The following is a 23,580-nucleotide window of genomic DNA, read 5'->3' as shown; positions in this document are numbered from 1 at the left end:
AAGCGGAGAGAAACGTATGAGAGCAGGCTGGTTTGATGTTGACAGGCTTCTTTTGACAACTGACATGCTAAGCTCTCTAGATCAAGCTGGATCCTAATTTTTTACCACAGGAAACCATCAAAGTGACACTCACATTCTTTGCTCTCACTTTCACCAAATTTAACCTTGTAGTATTTGGTTCCAACACTTGACAGAAGTATTTAATATCTGTTAATTGCGTTGTCTCCCATTCACCAGCTGAAGCCCACAACTCAACAACGCATTTCCTGTTTTGGCGCTGACCAAAACACTGACCAAAATGTGTCCTACTCGGAGTATCGACAGCTGACAAGTGCCAGGGTTCTTATACATTTTCCATTTCAAAATTCCATATTTTTCCAGACGATATTTGATATCTGAGCACATATACCCAGCCCTTACAAAACTTGCATTTATCTTTTGTGGCCATTCAGTCCATACTCCTCTGCAGGAAGTTTGATGATGTTCCACTATAAAACATCTCGGCCCTGATTTTTTGCTATCTATGTATCAATATGCAATCCAAAGATATTGTCGCATTTTCTCCCAACCTAATTTGGTTGTGGAAGTTGGGATTGGTACAGTTATACGGCACTGAGGGCAGAGCTTTCTTTACAGCCTGTGACGTACAGGTGAGTGTGCTTTCAGTTGTACGCCATGCTTCTTGTCTTGCTTTCGATGACATCAAGCTCGCTTTGGTCCACACACTCAAGCTGTGCTGGCTGCCTGCTCCAAACATAAATGAAAAACACTGTGCGTGTATGACAAATTTATTTTTAGAAATACAAGTTTTATATTGTAGAAAACTGAATAGGGGAATAGTCTGGAAACACAAATATTTTTCCATTCTCTCTTCTGGTTTTTTCCATATTTATCCAGACTTGAAAATGACTAAAATCTAAATCCATACTTTATACTACACTTAATTAAAGAAAGACGGCAAATGCTCAGATTTGTTTTGTTGTCGATCAGTTTCTTATATCAATCAGCTTTACTATTTTTAATATTAACATTTGAAAAGTTAGTCTTGTTTCATTAAATGAAAAAATGCTTTTGCAGAGAGGTGGAAGTTGAAGCTCGATCAGGAGACAACCACTCAAAAGACGACTGACAACCCTGCTGAGCAACAAGAAGGAAATAATGAATAAGACCGATGACTTCACTTGAGTGCGCTATAAAGTGCTCAGAAAAAACAGAAATAGGTATATCTAAATTTCCATGACCACTGAAGAAAAAAAATGTGCCTATGCAGATCATGTGACATAACTGAAAGCTCCAGAACAACTATCAAATGGCCCTCAAGGTGAGACTGTCTTGTTAACTGCTGTTGAAGGTCAAGAATGAACTCAGTCTTTGCCTTATGGACTGAATCTGTTACTGTGTCGTCATTGTGCAAATAGATTTTTTTGCATTTTCTTTATGAATAATGAAACTACATATGAGCTTAAACTGTCTGTATGTCAACAGTTTAAAATAACATGAACCCCGGCAGTCCGAACTCACATCGGTACTCTGCACCCAGCCGCAGCATGAGGCGGATGGGGAAGACCTTGGCCCATGGCGTCTCCCACTTCTGTATCAGGATGCCGAAGAGGTAGGGCGGGTTGGGCAGCAGCAGGTCCTGCAGCGACTGGAAGGAGGGGCTGATGTAGAGGAAGCCGCCATGCTCTTTACTGCCCAGGAAACTCTGCGTGAAGAATGAGTGACTCAGGTGGCTCAGCACGTTGCCTTTAGGAGACGAGGAAGAGAGGGAGGGGAGGAGAAGTTAGTGGTGTAGGAGATGGGGTCGGTGAAACGGGAGAGGGAAAGGAACAGCAGGGTAGTGGGGGAGAAAAAGGAGTCATGTAATAGCAGTTGAGGGGGGGAATGACTTGAGGGGTATATGAATAAAAATGTAGAGGATAAAATGGAAGAATAGCATGAAAATTAACTCAAATAAGAAATAAAGGGGCAAAAGAGAGACAAACCAGAGTTTTCATCCTCTGAAACAGGAGGTAAATATGAAAAGAGGAGGCTCTCAGTGTGCACCTAAGGTTACTGTGAGCACAAAGAGCCTTGGTTAGTCTGTATCAAGTTCAATAACAATGAATAAAACCTATCTTGTCTGCTCGACCTACAGTCTCATATTACCCACTAAGGTTTCATGCTACTAATTATCTGAGGGAGGGAGTCATTTAGATGCCACGTAACGCAATAATGCCATGACAAAGCTCAGTGGCTGGGACTTGCTAAAGCCAGCACTTCTTCCCGAGACCTGAGTGACGGCGAGTTAATCAGGAACGACACACACAATATGGCTCTCTTCCACCAGCCTGAAACTGCTCCAGTGTGAATATGAAAAAGGAAACAGCCTGAGGGGAGCGAGCCGTCAAAGTCACCCGATATTAGTCGATTCTGCTCTGCAGCATATGGAGTTAAAAACGCACGACAAGCAGTGGTGAGGTGTCACGCCTGGAGGGAGGCGACCTGACAGCATGACGCTAATGTTTGGACCATTTTTCATGAAAAAAGGCAGAGACACAGTTGAGCAGCGGCGGACAGTAACCTGGTTTCCAAATAGAGGACGACTAGGTGCACCTGTCGTCTCGATGGAACAAAAAGTAGAGCTGGGGCATTTCCCCCTCACGTTATACTACATTACTTTAGGGTTAGTTCATTTTTAACTGGGCAGCACCTGACTGAGACAGGTAGACTCACCTGTGGACACAACTACTAATGAGCTGCTATCTCCCCCAAGAGGGGCCCACGGTGGAGGTGGACTAATTTCGCAGTGTGCCTCCTGGTGGAGCTGTTGGTTATGTTCTTACCACTGAGGGCCTCCTGGTAGAGCTGCACAAAGTGGGTGAAGATGTCTTTGGGGATGGTCTTCTCGTCAGGTAGACACTGGAGCAGAATGACAACCTCAGACTGGCCGACGGCATGCATCCCCTTCGTCGTCACGTACCAACACTTCCTGTTCACATCTGTGTAAAGAGAGAACAGAAAACTAGTCAGACATACAGGAGATAGTTACATCAGAGCCATTCAATCCTTTCAAACATTGTTAACATAATGGCAATTTTACGATTGTCTCGTGTCTGAATTAACACTTTTGCATAAAAGTCATGATGGCAGTCTTACTAATTTGGACCTAGCAACAATTTTGTCACGCTTCCAACAGAAGTTTGAATTGAATGCTGTCAGGTTTACATAAAGACGCATCAGCACAAGATTAAATGCTCAGAGAGAAATTTAATGTTCCTTTCTTTTTAAGTAAATTAAAAATGTATTACTCAAGTATCATCTTCTTTGCACAAAGAGGACAGAATTAATTTAATAAACCACAAAACACTGTGATTGAACCAATTTTACACAGAAAATTCTTTTCATGTCAAATCAGTCTTGAAAAGTGATTTCCCCCCCCTTGCAATGCCAAAAAAGCATATATCCCAAATGCTCATACCTGTTTAGTGCATGGATGAATACATGAATATGCAGCACAGCACTTTACAGACAGCATAAGAGCTAATAGGAATTAAGAGTGCCAGCTTAACGTCTTGTTTAATCTGCAACAGTGCACAATGACAGAATTCTAACAGGCAGCAGAATTCTCTAATAAATGATCAAATTAATTATTAAAGTTATCAATGGATTCACTATGGAGAGATCACTTGCTACTTGCCATGAAGTAAAAAAAAAAAAAGAACAATTTGAGTTTTGGCTACTCAGGAATTCACAGACAAAAGCTTAATAGGCATAATTAAAAATTAATGCAGTGCAAATATGTATTTTCCTTTTTCCTTAGATCATCATGAAATTAATAATTCACAAGTAGGTCCACACACTGATTTTTGCTCCTCCGAAATTTCCTCATGTGAATGTTTTGACCTGCATTTTTAAAATGACTGCTGCTCTAAATGGTACTGAGGTACTGGCTGGGTAACTCACAGTTGACAAGCTTGACCATGGCAAGCAGGTTGGCGTTGAGCACAAAGACCAGGGGGTCTGGGCCTCCCTCCTCCAGCTGCTGCATGAGCACGATCTCTGACGGCCTCTCCTCTACTGCATAGTCTGCAGGTGGGGTGGAGCAAAAGAAGGAGAGGAGGGTGGAGGGAGGAGTCGAGGTAAAGTTAGATAAACGGACGGGAAGAATCGAAGATGAGAGAGAGGTGGAGATGTCAGAGTGAGGATGACAGAGGAGTCATGTGAACAGAGATCCTCCCATTTATTTAAAACATCATCACTGCATTGTTCCCATACACAAACCCTCTCCTCCCCCCTGTTGGCAATGAGTGGCTGAAACATGAGCCGTGATATAAAGCACATGTAAAACACACTTGACAAGCAAGCACACAAACACAGCAGCTGACGGAGCAATGAGGAGGCAGCAGAATGGTGAGGATGAGGGCAAGCACCTGTGATGTGGCCTCCCGTACCTCCTTTGACTCCGGTGGAGATGAGGATGGGAGGGAGCCCGTCCTCCGGGATCAGGCTGAGGGAGCTGCCCACGGGGCTGCCCACCGGGGCAACAGGGGTATGGGCTGCCTGGGGGTGGAGAGGAGGGGTGGGGGTGTAGTGTTAGATGTACCTTATTGCATACAGTGAGTGGCAGTAACCAAAAGGGTTTTCATGGCTGTTATTGCAGGTACATCTGGGTCCTATAGCTCTAATGGCCAAAAACCAATTAAGTTCACATTTTAAAAAGACCAGTCAAGATTAATACTGCAGATGCCCAATTCATCCTGACTTTTAGTTCCTAATACAAGTGAAACTCACAGTCACTGGATACAAATTGATAGCATCTTTTGCCCAAAGATCAAAATGAGATTACTTAGAGATTCCCTTCACTTAAAAATGTGCTGTCCTTGTGTTTATGTCACCTAAAATGTCTGACCTTGACTAAACTGAGATGTATCTGTACAAAGCTGGTCGACAGGGGAGATGTCTGTGCACTTCCTTAAAATCTAAGATTCAAAAGTATACGCAAATGCAAATGCAAATGCTGGCAAAGAAACCCGAAACCTCCAGTGCAGAGCAGACTTATTACACATGATATAAAACTCCAAGTGGAATACATCCTCCTGCAAACTTTATTTGACCTCTGGTATATAATTACGTAATAATAATGTGACAATGTGAACACACTGTAACATCGCAGCAGATGTTACTGTATGTTTCACAACTATTAATGCTGTGTCATCAACTGACACTTACAAGCTAACAAACAACATCAACCAATAAAAAGGTGCTCACTATTCTTACCACTCTGATATGTCGCAGATTTTAATGCTCAACAGACTCCTCATCAGTGTCTGAGTCTGACTGAGGCTCAAACATGTATGGCTGGATCTCTCCAATGTTTCCTCTACATTGCTAATGCTAGCCATCTCGATGCACGCTGCTCTTTCACCCTTCAACCTAATGCTAGTTTCCCATAGCCAGACCTGTCTCCACTTTTTGTTTTAGCACTGTGCTGGCACTGGAGAAAGTGAAACCTATGGCAAGCAGCAAGTGGACAGGTTGGACACCGGATTTTGAGAGTAAATTTGCTTCCGGCTCCTTTGAATGTAAAACCATGGTAAACCACATATTAATCAGAGCAAAGTATTTTTTACATACTCTAAAATATGTCCAGAGATGGAATTTAAGTGATTCAGTCATTTTTCTCAGATTTGATAAGACTTCTCTTGAGACACAGAAGACATCATACAACTGTTTTCACAGGCTGAGTTGTCCTCACTGTTACTAGTAAATTGATTTTGACATGTGAAATTAAAGGAGTGCCATTTTAATATCCCTACTGGCCTGATTTAAATTCCTTTTAATCACTTTTGTTTGATGCATTATAATGTGCTAACCATGAAAACCGAATGGCGCAGAAGGAGTCCCTGTTTATCAGTGGTTCGTCACTTTGCTGTAGCTCACCAGTAGCACTGGCAGTCACCTTGCCTTTGGCAATAAATTCAAATCCATGCATTACTGAGTTCATGCCAGTGTGACTTTCATGGTGTCATGTGAAAGTCGGATTTTATACTCAAGTTCTTTCTGCATGGCATCATCAGGCCATCTGAAAGGAAGCCATTTTAAAGCTTCAACAATCATTCTGTTCAACAGGCCATGAATCATCCTGACAGGTGGCATTCAAGTCCAATGAGTGGAGAGCAGCACGACAACAGAAACAACCCCACTCAACTTGCTGTTCTGTTATTTGCTGTGTGGCAAACTTTACAGTATTTTTCCTTAAGCACATCAGTCGACTGGGATTTATAACTCTGATTAAGCAAACAAGGAATGTTGCCTTTGAATTACTGCAGACCATGACCCAGCCACTAAATCACCAAGAATCCCACAGAAAGAGTTCTTTGTGGCTTCCCTCAGCTAGCTGCAGGGTAGCTAACATGACCGTAACAAGCTCACCTAATAGCATTAGCTGTGGGTGAATGTTTTTCATGCCGAGCCTACCTCTGAGGATTCAGAAGTGGTGGATTTGTTTGAATACGTGGAGATGGCCAGTGACTGGGAGGGGGCTGGGCTGGAGGTGGGAGGTTTTGGGGACTCTGCTGTGTCTCCGTTAGGTAGAACTCCATCAGCAAACCACACCCTCCTCTGCTCCCGTGTCAAGGACCCTAAAGGGGAGAGACCCATAGCGCAACACGACAAGGTTACTTAAATAAAAACTGTATGCAGACAAACCCTTTTAAGAACTACCCATGAAAATACTTCTTTAAATGTAATGGGGACAGAATGTCACAGTAGAAGGTGAACAACAAAGAGCATTTTTATTCTTGGTAAAGGTTGTACCCTCGTTGCCAGCCTGTTTCAGGACTCCCACAGGCACCATGACGGTAGGAGGAGGGGAGCTGAGCACCCCCGAGGCCTGGGCCTGCTGCAGAGGGGGGATGGTGGAGCAGTACTCTGCTGGGTTGTTGGGGTTCGGACTCTGGTTGCTTCCAGTAGCAGGTGTCTCCCATGATTGAGCTGACAGAGACAGAAAACATAAAAGTAAACATTAGGTAAATTGTGTGTGTGTGTGTTTGTGTCTGGGTGTTAAGTCGAAAAAGTACACAGAGCAATACATCAAATCATCAAATCCTAAGTGTAAACCGGTGCCACATGTTTGAGATCAGTGGCTATGCTTTTTGGAAACAATCTTAAAAATACCAAATCTATAAACAGACGATATTGCTAAAAAATAAGAAGTACCACTGGACATGTTTTTAACAGGTGTATTGCGTAGATACTTCCCATTGGTAGAGCAGGTTGTTTGACTTAGACTTAGTCTTAGTGTGACAAGAACAGGTGTAACTAATTTAGTTAACAAGGAATCTGTTCCAGTAAGTGATCCAATAAGCCAGCTGGCCCAGCTAAATGAAATGCAGTCGTAATCTATGTTATTAATCACACCTAGGTCAAAACGTCTGCTTTGAAAAAAGGCCCATTTATACAGTAGCTGTGCCCCATTACTATACTACATATAAAACTCTACATGTATGCAAAAATCATAATGCTGCTACACTTTATTTGAAAAGACTTCATGTCTGCTAAGAGACAACCAGTCATACTCTAAATTTTAAGTCCTTTTTACTGCTGTGGCATTCTCAGTTACACTTAAAAAAGCAAAGTAGGTCTGAACGATATGTTGGTATACACCGTAGAAATATGTCAACTGGCGGAGAACACTGTTTCTACTGTGGGAACTATTCGGGCGCAAATTCATGTTTCCTGGGACAGTAAGGGCATGATCCACTCTACTCTGACTTATTCTGCCTCTGACTTTACCATGACATTCTTACCCTGACCCTTACAAATCACACTTGTCATGCCTAAACGTAACCAAACCAATGAAGGAAACGTGCACTAACAAATCAGGGGAAGAATAGGACGGGTCATGTCACCATTCTAGGAAACGCAAATTCGCATTTTGGTCATGTGACAAATCAGGACTGGATTCTCACATGATCTTGTGATTCTTGTGTGATCTTGTCACAAATCCAGCTGCCTTGAAAGGTAATAAAGGGAAATGATTGAGCCTGATAAAGTCTGGTAGGGTTTTTATGGCCATATCACACACTCCTAATAAAAATGCATACATATAAATGCAATATATAAGTTGGAAAAAACAAACTTTCTTTTTGCAATGATGCTCACCATTCGTCAGTGCAGAATGACAGGTGACACAGACTCGAGCCTCCTTCCTGTCCATGTACATGAGCCTGCACTTCAGGCTGCAGCATGTCGCACAGAACACCTTAAAAACACACACCAAGAAAAAGATATTATTTGTACCACATTCTAAGAATAAGCACACTGGACGCAAAACATTTCTGCAAATGATTTTACTTTAACTGTGAGTGGTTTTTAAAAGGTGAAGAATTGAAAATAAGTCGTGATTTAGTGTGCAGCAAATGTACCATTTTATGGATATTGATTTCCTGTACTTTGCCAAGGCTTCAACGAGCTGCAGCTGTGTACAGGGCACTTTAAGTTCAGTGAATTAGCACCTCATTACACATCATTATCCCGTAACATTCACATCCTCACAGCACCATCACACACTTGTTTGTGGATCTACCAGACTGGTGGTGGTGGGTTCACAGGAGGATCCTACGGCGTCTATTGTTTGCGGCCCCAGAGCTGGTGTCCGTATTACTGCAGTGCCAGCTCCTCCCTGCTCAAGTGGCAGAGAGTGTGTTTGTTTACCACCATGGGAAATTAAGTAGCAGCCCAGAGATTTTCCAGTGCAGTGTCAGCGACCACATCTCCACTTTAAAGCATTGTGCGGACACCCCGTTGTATGTGTGGGTGGCCATAATGCTAGAAAGCTACCTGCACACCTACTGAGTTTATCTGCAAAGAAAGGCTTAAAAAGAAACTCATCTATCAAAGCAACTCATCTGATTTACATTACTCCACAGAGTCCAGCAAAGCACCTTTAATAATACTCCCTGTTTAGAATATGACTTGGTTGTGTATTTTAAAGGTTGAAATGCATTTTATCATTGTGTTTTTCTCCTTGCACGCATTATTTACATCTTTTGTTGGGTACTTATTTATTCTGTTCTGTTTGCAGTTGTGTCATATTTTATGTTTATTTATGTACATTTTATTTGACCTCAACAATTTACTGTCAACTGACAACCGATTGACTCTTACACATTACAGATTTGGTGATTCCAGGTAAGTGTTTATTACGGATGAAATGTTTAATTGATGAGCAGATTAAGAGAATATTTATCGGCAACACTTTTGATAATCAAATTGCTCGAGTCATTTTTCAAGCAAGTGCAGAAAATTCTCTAACTTTAGCTTCTCAGTCGTGAGGATTTGCTGCTTTTCTTTGTCTTATGTCACATTAAACTGAATATGTTGGTCAAACAAAACAAGCGACAATGGGCTTTTAAAAAGTTTCAATTTTTCTGACATTTTATAGACCAAACACTCAACAACAAAGTATAAAGACTAATGATATTGAAAATGATACGTTGCAGCCCTATTATCCATGCCAACTTCCTACACGTCTACTCGCTCATCATAAGAAAGTCAAGATGCAGCAATCAGCTAAATCCCTGCGACAAAAATGTACTGAATAAATGTAGAAAGAAACCTCTATTCTCTGCTGTGCATTTTTGCTCAAGTACTTTGCAAGTCTTGCTTTCCCTAAGCCTACCTTGAAAGGCCAACATCATTTGGAAATACCCAGAATGCCCTTTGATAAAACCCCCAGAGAGGTGTGAACAGTTTGGAGAACATGCGGGTGGTGAAAGCAATAATGATAACAGCACGGCAAGCAAGGTTTTTGGGAAGATTTTCAATGTCATGCACCTTACAAAACAATGCAATATGTCTTATTAATGCACTGCATTCTGATCTATTAGTCTGTGCAGGCTACTGTATGGTTAGGAAATCTCTCTCTCTCTTTTTCCTGATTGAATTCCCCCTGGATATGTGGTGCACATTGGTGAAAACGGGAGTTTCTTTACGTCTAAGGGGCTGACCGAAAAAATAAACCTTTTCTGTTAGTGTTTTAGACATAAGGAGATCCTTTCTGTAAGTGTAGCTACATTACAGCGACAGCACATGGCTATATTTGGTCAGTTATTCAGGGATTATAAATATAAAACCACCAATAACTAACCTAACAATAGAACTGGCGCAGAAATGGCAGGTTCTTAAAATCAGTGTTTTTAAGTGTGATACAAGGTTTTACTTTACATTCTCACATAAAAGCAGCTCTAGCACTCCACTGACCTTGCCACAGGCCCTGCAGTGGTGCCTCCTTTTGGTGAAGGTGAACTTGACATCACATTTCATACAGACAGGCGCCTGGGAATCAGGCACCCACACAGGGGCAACCTCTCCCAGGGAGTTGGCAGGCTTCCTGCACAGTGTGCCCTGCTGACCTGCCTGGAGGTCATTGTCTGGGCTCTCAGAGGGCATCAGGGGAGGAGAGTGGACAACACCATCTCCATTCACCCCGACTACACTCTGTTCAGTCCCACTAGGCGTAGTTTCAGAGGGCGTGCCTCTCCGACACTGGTTCTCCTGGTTTTTGTTCTTGCTGACGGCAGATGGGCCGAGCTGATTTTGGACCTGGCCCGACAGCGGCTGTGGAATCTGAAGCTTGAGGCTGACTGGTTGCTTTGGTCGTGCCCCTCCATAGGGAACACTGACCGGCTGTAGCCTATTGTTGTTGAGTTTTGGTTGGATGCTACCTGACCCCATTGCTCCCCCATCACTGCTTTCTTGCTTGCTTTCCTCCATTTCTTTCTCCTCAGTGACAGAGTCCTCTTTGGAGGGGACAGGAGAGGGAGAAAAACCCTCCTCCTCGTCCTCCTCCTCTGTCTCCTTAAGTTTGGAATGGCTACTGCTCTCCTGCTCCAATCCATTGGGAAGGCTTGTTATTCTGAGGAGTTGGTCTAACTGTCCCTCTGGACCACATCTCCTCTCCTTCTCCTCCACTCCGACCCTGTCAGGAGAAGATACACCATTCTCTTCCACCTCACAACCAGCCTGGATGTCTCTCCCTCTATTCAGGAGATTTTCTACCTGCTCCTCTTTTAAGTTTGCAATTTGTTTTTCTTGATCATTTTCCTGTAAAACAGCCTCCCCTTTGACATCTTCCCCATTTTGTGTTGTTAGTTCCACATGTGGATGAGTTTTCAGAGACGGAGATTCTTCTTCGTGTCGTAATCCATCCTCAAAGGTAAAGTGAGTGTGATTGACAGCGGAGCCTCCTCCTCCCGCTGATGTGGCTTTCTCCTCCAGATGACGTTTAGCCTCCTGGTCAGAAGCAGCAGGCTGGTTGTCTGAAGGAGAATTTATCTCCTTGCCGAGCCCATCCAGTTGTGGGCTTGCAGGGCTGGCAGGACAGCCATTTTCCACAGCAGTACAGGCCGTCACAGGGGGCGGCGAGAGATCGTCTGTGCCCACCAGTTTGCCGATGTTGGGCTGGGGGAGTGGTGGGCTGTGAACGTCTGCCGGCCTCTCCTCTACCCAGGATGAGGGTTCGGGACCGGGATGTCTTTTGGGGTCGCCCCCCGGGGAGGCGCTTGAGGAGGAGTCGGGGAGGGTTTTGAAGGGCAGCGGACTCTCCCGGGGGCTGAGGTCTGCGTGGGCCAGGGCGGGGTTCAGAGAAAGCAGGTGGGCTGGCGGGGCCAGGATCTGGGTCCACTTGGCATCCGAGAGAATGGGATTGTCTGTCTCATCTGGCAGAGAAAGAAGAGAGGAAAACAGATGATTATATAGAGCTCACTTTGCCTTATAAAGCCACAGTCTTTATGTGACATCAATTGATCTAATAGTGGCTTTGCTGCACTTTGCAAATAATTTGATCTATATTTTGCACAAGTCACCATTTACCCTATTTTTTCTGGAAACAGAAAATAAGGAGAAGTGGCTACTAGCAACGAGATCATGAACCTTAAAACAGCAAGACAGGGAGCCTCAAATGAACTGCCAAAGAGAACTGAAACAAAGATACACGCTCCCAGGTGATTGAAAAAGAGCTAAAAATGGCAGGAACAAAACCAGGGGACAAATTGAGAAATGAGGTTGGCATGGAGTGGGAAATTAGTGTGTGGATGGACTGGGAAATTCTGAGAAATTGGGCCAAACGGCTCGCTCGCCCCTGGGAGCCATCAGTCAAGCTGACACATGAATGCTGTGTAATACAAGCGGAAATTCTTATAATATTTATTCAAAGGACTTTTTCACACAGCCGTGTCAGCTACTGTATGGCGCTCTCTTCCCTCCACTGGAATTCATGCTAAGCTGTTTTAGTATGTGCAGTAGCAGATTCAAGCACACACATTCACTCACACAGAGTTAATCTGCCAAGCTGGATCTCTGGCAGAGGACACACAGATAATCACTCACAGCCAAAATACACACTGAGCTCACAGTACCATCAAAATATGCTGTGTGTGGAGGAGTGGCATTTTTCTGGGGTCATCTGCAATGAATCCAGAAAAAAAGCAGTCTTTCCTCTATAATAAGCAGACTGGAGAACTGGGGGTGTTCATAGACAGAGCTCGGTAATGCAGTGTTTACTTTACAATCACCATAAATAAACTCAGTGGAAGCGCCGTTTCATAAAGGCCCTAACACAATTTCTTTACTTGTGAGCATTAAGTGTGGAAAAAAAAAGACTCATCTTGCGCCAATTTCACACAAGCCCCAAGGGAAATTGATAATCCAATTAGTCCTATTCCCTCTCTGCACACCCTCAATCACCACCTGTAAATGTTACTCAAACTCACTGGGTAGTGGCTGATTGTCTGACATCTTGATGATTTACCCTTGGGTTACATAACAGCAACCTGACCATAGCTCCTCTGAAACGTCATTCCACAGCTATGCCTTGTCCCATCCGTGTTTTCTCAACCTCAATGACTCATTGTGTGTCCCTGTCTCATCTCCACATCCATTTAAACTAACACAGTGGCTCACCTTCGTTCTGCTCAAACTCGTCCAGCACCTTGTCCAGGTTGAAGGCCTCGGCCTGGAAGTAATTCTCCATGGGTCAGGAAGCTCCACCCTGCCGACGGCCGTGTGAACCTAGAAACACAAAGACACTGTCCTCAATACTAAATCTATTCACATTTTCATACCGCATAATGCAGATGTCCCCCACGGCCTGTATCATATCTCCTTTTTCATATCTCACTTTAATATGATTTGTTTAAGCAGAAACATCCCCTCTAACTAGCTTTCGTCCTTACTTCTCCTTTCCCTCCCATGCCAGTGCTCTTTTGTGATTGCTCTGGGGCCACGGAGATAATGAGAGGGAAGGATGGCTATGGTTTGATTAGGAAGGTTATGGGGTGAATTATATGACCTGTAGCAAGGATACATCCAGAATACAAACTTATCAGATTCTCTAAATACTAAGTAAAGGGTTTCTTAAGTTGCATCTTAAAGGAACAGTTCACCCCAAAAGTAAAAAAAATATACATATTTTCCTCATACCTGTAGTGCTGTTTAGTTTTGAGTGTTTTGGTGTGAGCTGCTGAGCACTGGAGATATCGGCCATAGAGATGTCTGCCTTGTCTCTAATATATTGGAACTCTTGAGCTTATGGTGCTAAAAGTACCAATTTTTTAATTTTTTTTTTTTTGAAAAACTCAACAGCAATATCTCTTTCCAGAAATCATGACTCAGTTACTCAAGATAATCCACACACCTTGTTGTTAGCAGTTTCATGCAGAAACTATTTCCTTTCTATCAAACTACCATGAATCCACTCATGAACCAGAGGCTTATGCTTGTGACATTGGGAGATGTAAACATTAATGACCTCCTCGGCCGAGCTGTAACGTTAGCTAGCTCAGTGGTGCAAGGTGAGTGAGCAGTAGATGCTTGTTCTTTCTCTGCAGTGATAAGATTGGCAGGTGTAGAAGAAAAAAGCTCCTACATAACACTGCTCAAAACAAGGTCTGTGGATTATCTTGAGTAACCCGGTCATGTTTTTTGGAAAGAGACATTGTTGTTGAGTTTTTCCCTTTTTTTTGGCGCTTCGAGCACCACAAGCTGAGTGCCATCTAGTTCCATTATTTTGGAGAGAAGGCAGACATCTCTACAGCCGATATACTAAGCAACAAACACCCAACAAATCTAAAAAAATATTACTTTTTCTTCTACCAAAAATGCACAGACCCATCCTCTACAAAACAGGATTCCTTCATGCAAAAGTTGTTGCAGTCATAATGACTTGCTTTTTTTAAAACACAGAAATGGTCTACATTCTTTTCTAAACATTTCTGACCCTGGTGGAAAACTTGTTTATACATTTAGTCATGTAGTAATGCTCCTCTCTCCGTCAGTCCTCACCTGCACAGAGGTCCTCTTCAGCAGTCCCAGGTGGTGTTTTTTCTCAGCGGGTTTCCCTCTCAGTTCTCACTTCACCCAGTTTGGCAAGCGCCCAGCGCCCACACCTTAGACACAGAGGGGAAACACCATTCAGTAAAAGAGCTGCCTCTCAACCTGTGAGACAAAGCACGCTGCTGGTTTCACTACCAGATGATGTATTGAGTATAGTGACAGCACTTCCTATGTGCTTACAGTATATGAATTTTAAATTATAGGAAAGTAAAGCTAGCTAAGTGCTTGGTCTGTGCTTAATATTTCACTTACTGTGAGCAAAAAGTGTACATATTCAAGTCAGTTTGGGTTCAGGCTGGCATTCTTTGGAAATGAAAATACTGCCTTTAAAACACAAGACAAGGTCAAATCACCCAGTTCATTTAGGAATTAAGTAAAGCTCTGTATATTTGGTATTTTTAAGTAGAGCTGAAATTATTAGTCAAATAACTGATCGATCAATGAGCAAAAAATGAATCAGCAGCTATTATGACAGTGGATTAATTGTTTCAGACATATTTTAAGCAAAAATGACAAACAATTACATTCACTTACGGCATCTTTTTTGTCACGAATAAAAGTAAACTAAATATCTTTTGGGTTTTGGACTGTTGTTTGGATCAAACAAACAATTTAAAGATTTCAACTTGAGCTCTGGGAAATTATGATGGGCGTTTTCACCATTTTATGATATTTTGTACCCAAAATGATTCATCAATGATGAAAAAGTTATTAGACACAGCCCTGTTTTCAAGCATGTGGTACACATTTATGCTGAAATCAAGACAAGACTCAGACAGCTCAGCTGATGATGAATCAGAACAAAATGTTAGGTAAGTGTGGGACACGTTAGTCTCTGAACAACACCATGCTTCAATTGAGGATACAGCACATCCAGCTTATCATGTGTATTGCGCATTATCATACATAGTGAGCTATTACCATCCACACCCGACAAGGCAATCAGAGTCATGAATGGAAAACAGATGAAGCCTGAATCACTGCACAGTAAACCTGCCCAGTCTGTCCTTGCTGATGAGGAGACCTTGAAGTGAGGATGTGATGGTGTATAAGTGTGTGTGTGTGTGTGTGTGTGTGTGTGTGTGTGTGTGTGTGTGTGTGAGTGTGTGAGTGTGGGGCTGCGAATGAGTAACAGTCGGGATGAACTTCAGGGTCATTCTCATAAGGACAAGAGCGACCAGGGATTACACCAGAGACCAGATATTCCGCAGAGCAAAGCTTCGGAGAAAGGAGCAGAGTCAACACATTTTCCGCTTAGTTTAAGGTGCAAGCATGGGCACGATGTCAGCACAAAACAGTGAAGGCACAGGACAGGAAGCTACACATGTAATGTGTACCATGAGTCAAAGTGTTTCTGCCATACCACGAGCAAGGCTGGGGGCTGCTATTTGAGCCAAAAATACAAAAGAAAAAGCAACCAGTACAAAAATACTTCTTTAAATTGAGAATATCTATAACATGAATGATCCATCAGTGAATGAAACAAAACAAAAGAGCTTAATTAGAGCATGTTACAACCCTTTAGGCAAGCACAGTCCAGATGGAGTATGATGACTCAGATTAGGCACAACACTAGCCGTGACGTGACACACAACTTGATAAAATACAAATAAACTGACATTTTAACAATGATTTCACATGATCACCTTTTAAAAATCTACTCTATAGCAGGTAATAGGGATTTAATCTAATACCAGCAGTAAAGACATCTTTGTATGCATGTAGTAACCCCAAACTGTACACTTTTAAGTCACTCAACATTTAGTTGCTGCATGTCAGCCTGCAAGTGCAAGATGATCCAGTTTGGATGGAGTAAATTACCTTTACATCACCTGAACCGATCACTGAATGGGAGCAACATCTACGCATCAAGGTTTAACCTTGTCCAACCTCTGCACCTTTTACTTCAGTAAGGAGATTTCCCTCTACACTGAATTCTTAAAATTATATTGCACTATAAAAACCTGAAAACCTCCTGTGGACTGCCAGACAGTGCACACACAAACACATGAACAAACACACACACACAGAAATGCCTCCATGAGGACAGGAGCCCGTCCCTGATTAAGATTTAATTACCCTGCAGAGGCACTGAATAATGCATCTTTAGTCAAAGTGCGTGAAGGAGTTGTATTTTTAGACATGTAAACTTGGGGAGATGCTCTAAAGGAGACATATGTGCATGAGAGAGTGTGTCAGTCAGAGACCCTGTAGGACTAAAGCAAATGGTCCTGTAGCTACATGATATTAGGATAATGTGTTTGAACTAAGGCTGGGCAATATATCGATATAATACTGATATAATGATATGAGACCAGGTATCTTCTTAAATGCTGAATATCGTAAGTCTTCTGGTTTAAAACGCAGCATTACAGCAAAGTGATGTAGTTTTCTGAACTTACCCGACTGTTCTAGCTGCTATTATTCGCCTTTATCCACTTAGTCATGGTATCAACACTACTGATGACCTTTTATAAAAAATCCCATTGTGTAAATATTCTGTGAAAGCACCAACAATCAACCCAACACAAAATCGATAGAGGTATTTGGTCAGAAATATTGTGATTTTGATTTTCTCCTCATCGCCCAGCCCTAGTACAAACATGTTTCAACTCCTCAACTTAAAACTAATTAAAACCACGTGGTGCTGCCTTAGGTCAAACAAGAATATCAAGTCTGTACATGACAGTGAAGATCACCTGACGATTATCCTAACTGATCTATAAACTATACAGACTCAGCTCATGACAGACCGCTGTGACAAAGTAGAGCAATACAGAGAAGCCTCACCATGGCTGCAGACTCTTCTTGTTACTTGTGTGACCACTGACAATCAAACTGGAATCAGCTTAATGTCAACTACGGTAACTGATTCAACTAGGCCTCATCATTTTAGCACTGCCTCTTTTTACAGTGACACAACAATGCTGCCTTTAACATTTTACATCAGCAACTAATAATGGATTTCATTATCAATTAATGTGCAGATTACTTTGCTAATTAAAGAAGTATTTCACTGCTGGAAAGACCATATTTTCATGGAACTAGACTGACTATGCAGTATAAAGACTCATACACTTTTGATTGGTGCTGTATGACCAGGGAAAACAGAGAAAATGGCTGTGGTATGTCATTTTACTCAAGAGACAGAAAACCTTTAAGTACCAGAATTGTGAGGCACTGGACCAATGAACGTTCACGATGGTGGTTGTCCTAATGCGAGCTTGGCCGTTTTTGATGCAGGAAACAATATGAAGGCAGGCTGGTAACAAACGATCTTAAATTAAAGTTAACCAGCTAGCTAAAATATGTTTCTGAAAACATTTGCGGTGACAAACAGGTAATGCACTGTCAGAATCTTGATTTATATTTCATCAACACTGATTACTTTTACCATTTGATCTCAGTTTTTCAACCCCGGTTTACCCACAGTGTTATGATACACAGCTGGTTGAAAATCAGCAAAGTGTCCCTTTAAACAATTGTTTGGTCTATGAAATGCCACTGAATATTAAAAAAAAAAGTCCATGGCATGTTCCCAAAGTCCAAGTGGCCATCTTCAAAATACTTGTTTTGTCTGACCAACAGTCCAAAAATTAAAGACATCAAATTTAAAATCAAATCAAATACAGAAACCTTGCAAATCCTCAGACTGGAGACAGGTTGGTATTCTGAAAACAGTGTAAAAGTATAACACAAACATGACTGAAAACAAGACCGGGGTCACTATGCTATTTTTAAATGGAGCCAAGTGCAGTTGATATCCATTCACTAAAGCCACGCTCCAGCCTCCAGTGTCAGCCAGACATGCTAATAATGAAATGGCCTTACAGACTACTAACACGATAAACCACGCCTGACTGGACATCCTGGCATTGCAACAAAATTAAATAAGACAAGGGCATAAACAGCGAGCAAGCTCGGACAAACTAGAATGCTACAGCAGTTCATTAAGTTCGCCCTGTCAGAACAAGACTCTGTTTCCTGCTGCTGTTTCCGGTGAGGGAGCTGCATTCACTTCCTCACATATCAGAAGGAATTCCCTTACAATCACTGACATCTATCTGCTGGTTATGTGTAGAAATTTACAGCATTTTGGACCAGGATTAGGTAAATAACACATCCCTATTTTAGGACGTTTTCCTTCAATGATTTTCTTTCTCTGGTTTCTTGTTTTCAATTCATAAATAAATGCATTGTTTGGGGTCTTCCACATTTTGGCAATAGGCCCCTACATGGCAGACAATTTGATATGTCACAAGAAGAAAATTACAGGTGTAATATCCTTACCTTGATAGTGGCAAAATAGCATTTAATAGCACTACTTCCTGGATTCCAGTAGTGTGCATACAGCCTCACTGGCATGGGGCCCTTATATATCAGTTACCCATAATTAATGGTATCAGTTCTACTTGCGCTTTTCTTCCTGTGACAAGTCAAAAAAAAAAAAAACTGGGCCAGTATGTATAAAGCCCAAAATTTCAGGTCTCAAATATAGCAAAAGACTGGGAGTAACCTAAGATTTCTTATTCAAATTATGAAATGTCCTGCATAAATGTTGCTAAGTGTTCAGACTTAGGCACAGCCTCTAAAGTATTTAAGAGGGCTCACGAGGAGACATAACACGGTTATGAGTTATGAGCTGGTGGCCTACAAAGAGGAAGGCCACACACTTACCAGCAAAGAAAAATATGTTTTGGAAATATATGATAATACAAAATTGTAAAGAAAATGAGATGAAGTCCTCAAGTTCCAAATATTATGTTGTCATACATACTGACCCAAAGGTCAGGAATCAACTTTCATGCTCAAAATATGACTTCATTTAATATAACGGCATTTCAACTAACACTTCTAATATTGTCAACATATCAGCTATAAGTATCATCATCTAGCTTAGTGTATTACATTTATTTGTCAGTGACGGCGCACAAAACCATTATTCTCACACAAGGAGAAGAGACATATTGCACCAGATTTAGCTACTTGCCAATTTCCTCCTGCAGTCCCTGGGCAGGTAGACACTGACGCTAACACAACACAGGCAAATACATCTTATCATAAGCTTATTCCTTGCATGCTTCAATATACTGAAGCATACGTTACGATGAGTGATGAGGAGGAGGTTTTCAAACCCATTAATCATGACAAGCTGTGCATTAAACCATGATGGTGTGATGCAGCCCTGACGCATTACCTATGGAGGCCTACTATTGGCTGACTTATCAGAGTATTTGGGACGTCAATGTGCTCCTTTAGTCAGCACTTGAGAGTGATGCTAAGACTTAACTAAGTGTTTTAGTGTCTTTATTGGAAGCACCTCGGTCTGTTTTGCTTAGAATTGTTTCACGTCTAAGTCAAAGCTTAGGATCAGTCTTAAGATCATAATTATATATCAGTTTTATATTTATTGGTCTCTGCACTTCACCGATTGGTTTATGAAGGAAGAAGACAGCAATAGGTGATTTTTCTACACAACTTCTAGCAGCTTGAGAGCTTTGACAATGGTACGCTGGTAATGGTAAACAGAGCTGAAACACTGTTGATATATCACACAAGTCTATCGACAAAAAAATATTTAGCAGCTAATGTGATTTCAGTCATTCCTGATGAGCAAATATTACCATATTAACATTTCCTGGTTCCAACCTCTCAAATGTGAGGATTTCCTAATATTCTTTATTGTATGTGATAACAAATGGTGTATAGTTTATTTCTGGACTACAGCTGCAAAATTAGTTAATCAATTGATTAGCTGATGAACAGAAAATGAACCTGCAACTAACTTTTTTGATAAATGACCATCATTTCAGCCAAATATTATTTGGTTTATACTTTTCAAATATAAGGGTTTGCTGTTTTTTTTTTTAAACATGTGACAGAACATTAAAAATTGTTAGCTTCTGGACTATTGGTTGGACAAAACAAACAAATTTACAACATCACAGCAAAATCTAAAACATTTTTTCACTTTTTTGTTTTACATTTTATAAACAAAACAATTAATCCATTGAATCAAGAAAACTGTGAAAACATTTGTTCGTTTTAGCCCAATTTTGGACTATTGGCTAAATAAAACAAGCAACTTGGAGAAAGTATTATGCACATTTTTCACTACATTCTGACACTGTATAGAAAAAAAGATTAATAAAGCAAAAATATATATATAAGTAAATAATTATGAGTTGCAGCCCAACATTAAAAACTGCTGTATCTGCTGGGAAAATTAGGGCTGGGCAATATATCAATATTAGATTAATAGCATGATATGAAACTAGATATCGTCTTAGATTTTGGATACTGTACTACGTATCATTTCAGGTTTTAAAGGCTGCAATAAAGTAAAGTGATGTGATTTTCTGAACTTACCAGACGTCTTGTAGCTGTTCTATTTTTTTTGTCTTTAGTCACTTAGTCATTACATCCATATTACTGATGATTACTTATCAAAAATTTCATTATATAAATATTTTGTGAAAGCACCGATAATCAGCCCTACAATATCAATACCGAGGTATTTGGTCAAAGGTATTGTGGTATTTGATTTTCTCCATATCACACAGCCTAAGCGGAAATCCTCTGTATCAGTAAGTTCTTGTGAAAACGATAATGGTTGTCAACAGCTCTCAAGAAAACAGAGCTCTGAACCAAGTTTCTATACGCTTCCTTTTTCTGGTGCTTCAAACTTCCCAGGACTTCAAGTTCACATCCTGATAAACAGCGTTTTTAGATCCATACCCGACAGACGTGCTCCAGACGCCGCCTATTCAGGGTGAACACAGGAAACCTCAAATGATCACTTCCTCTCTTTAAGAATGGACTGACATCACTTTCTAACAACACGATCGCATGACTGAGTGTCACATTATTATGTAATGTTTAACGCCCTGGCTGGGAGTACACTGGGAGTTGTCCTACCTCCTCTTGAATTTTTTTATCCTGATTCCCATGCACCGCCAGAGATTTATGAAATAAAAGAAAAACATAAAAATAAAAAGCACGCCACAGGTTTGTATCCTCCAAAAAGGTCGTACTCCTTCAATAATTCAAAACATCTCTTTGACAAGAGAGGCTGAAATGGTAAATCTGTTGAGGTTTGAAGATGATAAAGGTAAAGAAGCGAGTAGCTGTCCTCCTGTCACAAAGAGCTGCTCTGCTTCACAGCAAGTGTCAAAAGCTATTATGATCTCCTTTTCTCCCTTATGTTTTGATCTACATTTAACCACCACCAGACAGGAAAAAAAACTGCAAGAGGAGACAGGCTGCTGGGCTGCCATCAGGGAGAGACTTGTAATACTTTCTGAAAGCGTACAGTAACCTACATCTGGGAAGTCTCTGCACACATGAGAGCTGGCCTTTGCATGGTAAGCCTGTTGGATCAGTCTACTCAATCAACCCCCTGAGATTTAATACCATTTGAAGATGTAGTAAGATACAGGTAAAAATGAAATGACCTGTTTAGTATGTTTCAGTCAGGGCTGGAGAGATGCCAAGAAAACTAAGGGTGTTATAAAGTCTAAGCCTTTCCAGCTGATCTGAGAGAGGAAATACACTTTAATATTATCTAATCTGGCTTTCTCATCAGTGATAATTCCAATTTAAATTCCTCACTGGTGATGACTATTCAAGGTGGGACTGGGATGGGCCCACTTCTTCATGAATCCACCTCCAGCACTTGCCTAAAGGCCCTGAAACCACATGATGAGGTAAATGCAAAAGACATGGCAGCAACAAACCTCACAAAACCAACTCTGTGGAGCAAGATAGATGACCATTAGCTTGGATTATGCAACCATAAAGTGGCACTGTGGCTGTGCCTGCTGCCTACAGGCCAAACACAGCCTCAGCTGGAAAATATTATTCACAGGTAGACAGGGTAAACACATGGGGAACTCCTCTGTGTTATTAAATGTGGCAGGTTAAAGCTGAACAGCTGCAAAATCACAACAGTTGAGATTTTGTTTGCAGCAGAACTTGTGTAGTTAGTTGTATTAGCAGGGCTGCTGCTAGCTGAATTTAACGTCCACCACACCAAAAGGCCACGAGTAAGTTTTCAAAACAGTTATCATCAAGCTGACTGAACATAATGGGAGAAATTTTAAATGTAGACACCATATAACACCACTGTATGGCAGCAGGGTGTATCGGGGGTGAAGTAGCTAGTATTAGCTCCAACGGTTCAGCGGGTAGTCGTGCGCCGAGTGACGGCAGCGACTTGCTGCTCTGACGGACACTCACACCGCTGCTGACTCGGTGGGCTTTGCGGCTAACGGCCAGTTTTAACGGTTACATGAAAAGCACCGCTCCTCAGGTTAACTCCTTTCTCACTGTCACTGGAAGTATTTTTCGCTTCCCGCCGCACTGCTAGCGTTTTTAGTGAATGTTAACCCACAGCTCGTAAAGCAACGTTAACGTGTTGTGTAATTGAACGTAAAATAGTGTTACCGTAACACCACCTTTCACGGTGTCCCTCACCGTTTAGCTAGCTAACGTTAAACACATCATAGAATATCACCCGTCCACACTGACTTCGGCTCAGTTAATGTAACACTTGCTGTTGCAATGGCGGGTTGTAACGTTAGAGCAACAACAGACCTGTGAAATGTCATGAAAACAAATTCAGTCACTCACCGGAGGAATCCTCATCTTTACGTACAGTCCCGCGGAGCCCCTCCGTCAGTATCCGTCATACCTAATCGCCTTTGAAGGCTATTTTTGAGTATCCTGGCGTAGACCCTCCGCTGCCTGCCCAACTCACACGGCGCAAGTCGGAAAGTACAGCCTGTAGTCTGCATTAGTTGCGCGACAGCACTCAAGGATCCCTCCCCCAAGGTTTAATATTGGGAAAAATAAGGAGCAACGTCAAGACAGCCATAACGGAAATACACCACTTCCGGTTTTATATCTTAAAATAAAGCTCCTACTTCTGAATGTGTGGCTAAAGCATGCATTAACAGTGTTAGAATAATTACTCAGATATTACTTAACTAACACAGCTATGTAATCTTACTTACATGTGTTTTGCTTATTGTTTAGATGAAACTTTTTTATCCTGAGGGAAATTGCTTTGCAGCAGTTTCAGTACAAAGTAGGAAATAGTGCAAATGGAGTGCACAGATAAAATAACAGTAAGGTGCAAATCCAAAGTGTATACAATGCCAAATGTATATAAAATATAAACAGGTTACTCTGATGTACAGAGCC

At 41.6% G+C, this 23,580-nt stretch overlaps 1 protein-coding gene across 2 annotated transcripts in view; it reads right to left on the bottom strand.

Moving 5' to 3' along the window:
• zfyve9a (zinc finger, FYVE domain containing 9a) overlaps positions 1 to 23,213 on the bottom strand; it is a 36,689-nt gene extending 13,476 nt beyond the window's left edge. Inside the window, exons 1-11 of one of the 2 annotated variants that reach the window (XM_049599547.1) lie at positions 23,008 to 23,213; positions 14,326 to 14,429; positions 12,946 to 13,053; positions 10,246 to 11,702; positions 8,146 to 8,245; positions 6,799 to 6,975; positions 6,460 to 6,623; positions 4,413 to 4,542; positions 3,946 to 4,068; positions 2,826 to 2,981; positions 1,522 to 1,746 (exon numbers count right to left, since the gene is read on the bottom strand). In XM_049599547.1, coding sequence (XP_049455504.1) covers positions 1,522 to 1,746; positions 2,826 to 2,981; positions 3,946 to 4,068; positions 4,413 to 4,542; positions 6,460 to 6,623; positions 6,799 to 6,975; positions 8,146 to 8,245; positions 10,246 to 11,702; positions 12,946 to 13,015 — 2,602 coding nt within the window. In that variant the 5' untranslated portion in view covers positions 13,016 to 13,053; positions 14,326 to 14,429; positions 23,008 to 23,213. The remainder of the gene's footprint in view (positions 1 to 1,521; positions 1,747 to 2,825; positions 2,982 to 3,945; positions 4,069 to 4,412; positions 4,543 to 6,459; positions 6,624 to 6,798; positions 6,976 to 8,145; positions 8,246 to 10,245; positions 11,703 to 12,945; positions 13,054 to 14,325; positions 14,430 to 23,007) is intronic. The other variant, XM_049599548.1, reaches the window with a different exon arrangement.
• Positions 23,214 to 23,580: the final 367 nt, after the last annotated feature.

This window comes from Epinephelus fuscoguttatus, linkage group LG15, assembly GCF_011397635.1.
Source record: "Epinephelus fuscoguttatus linkage group LG15, E.fuscoguttatus.final_Chr_v1".
Taxonomy (NCBI): Eukaryota; Metazoa; Chordata; class Actinopteri; order Perciformes; family Serranidae; genus Epinephelus; species Epinephelus fuscoguttatus.
Note: the sequence above shows the minus strand (reverse complement) of the source record. Positions and strands in the feature narration are given on the sequence as shown.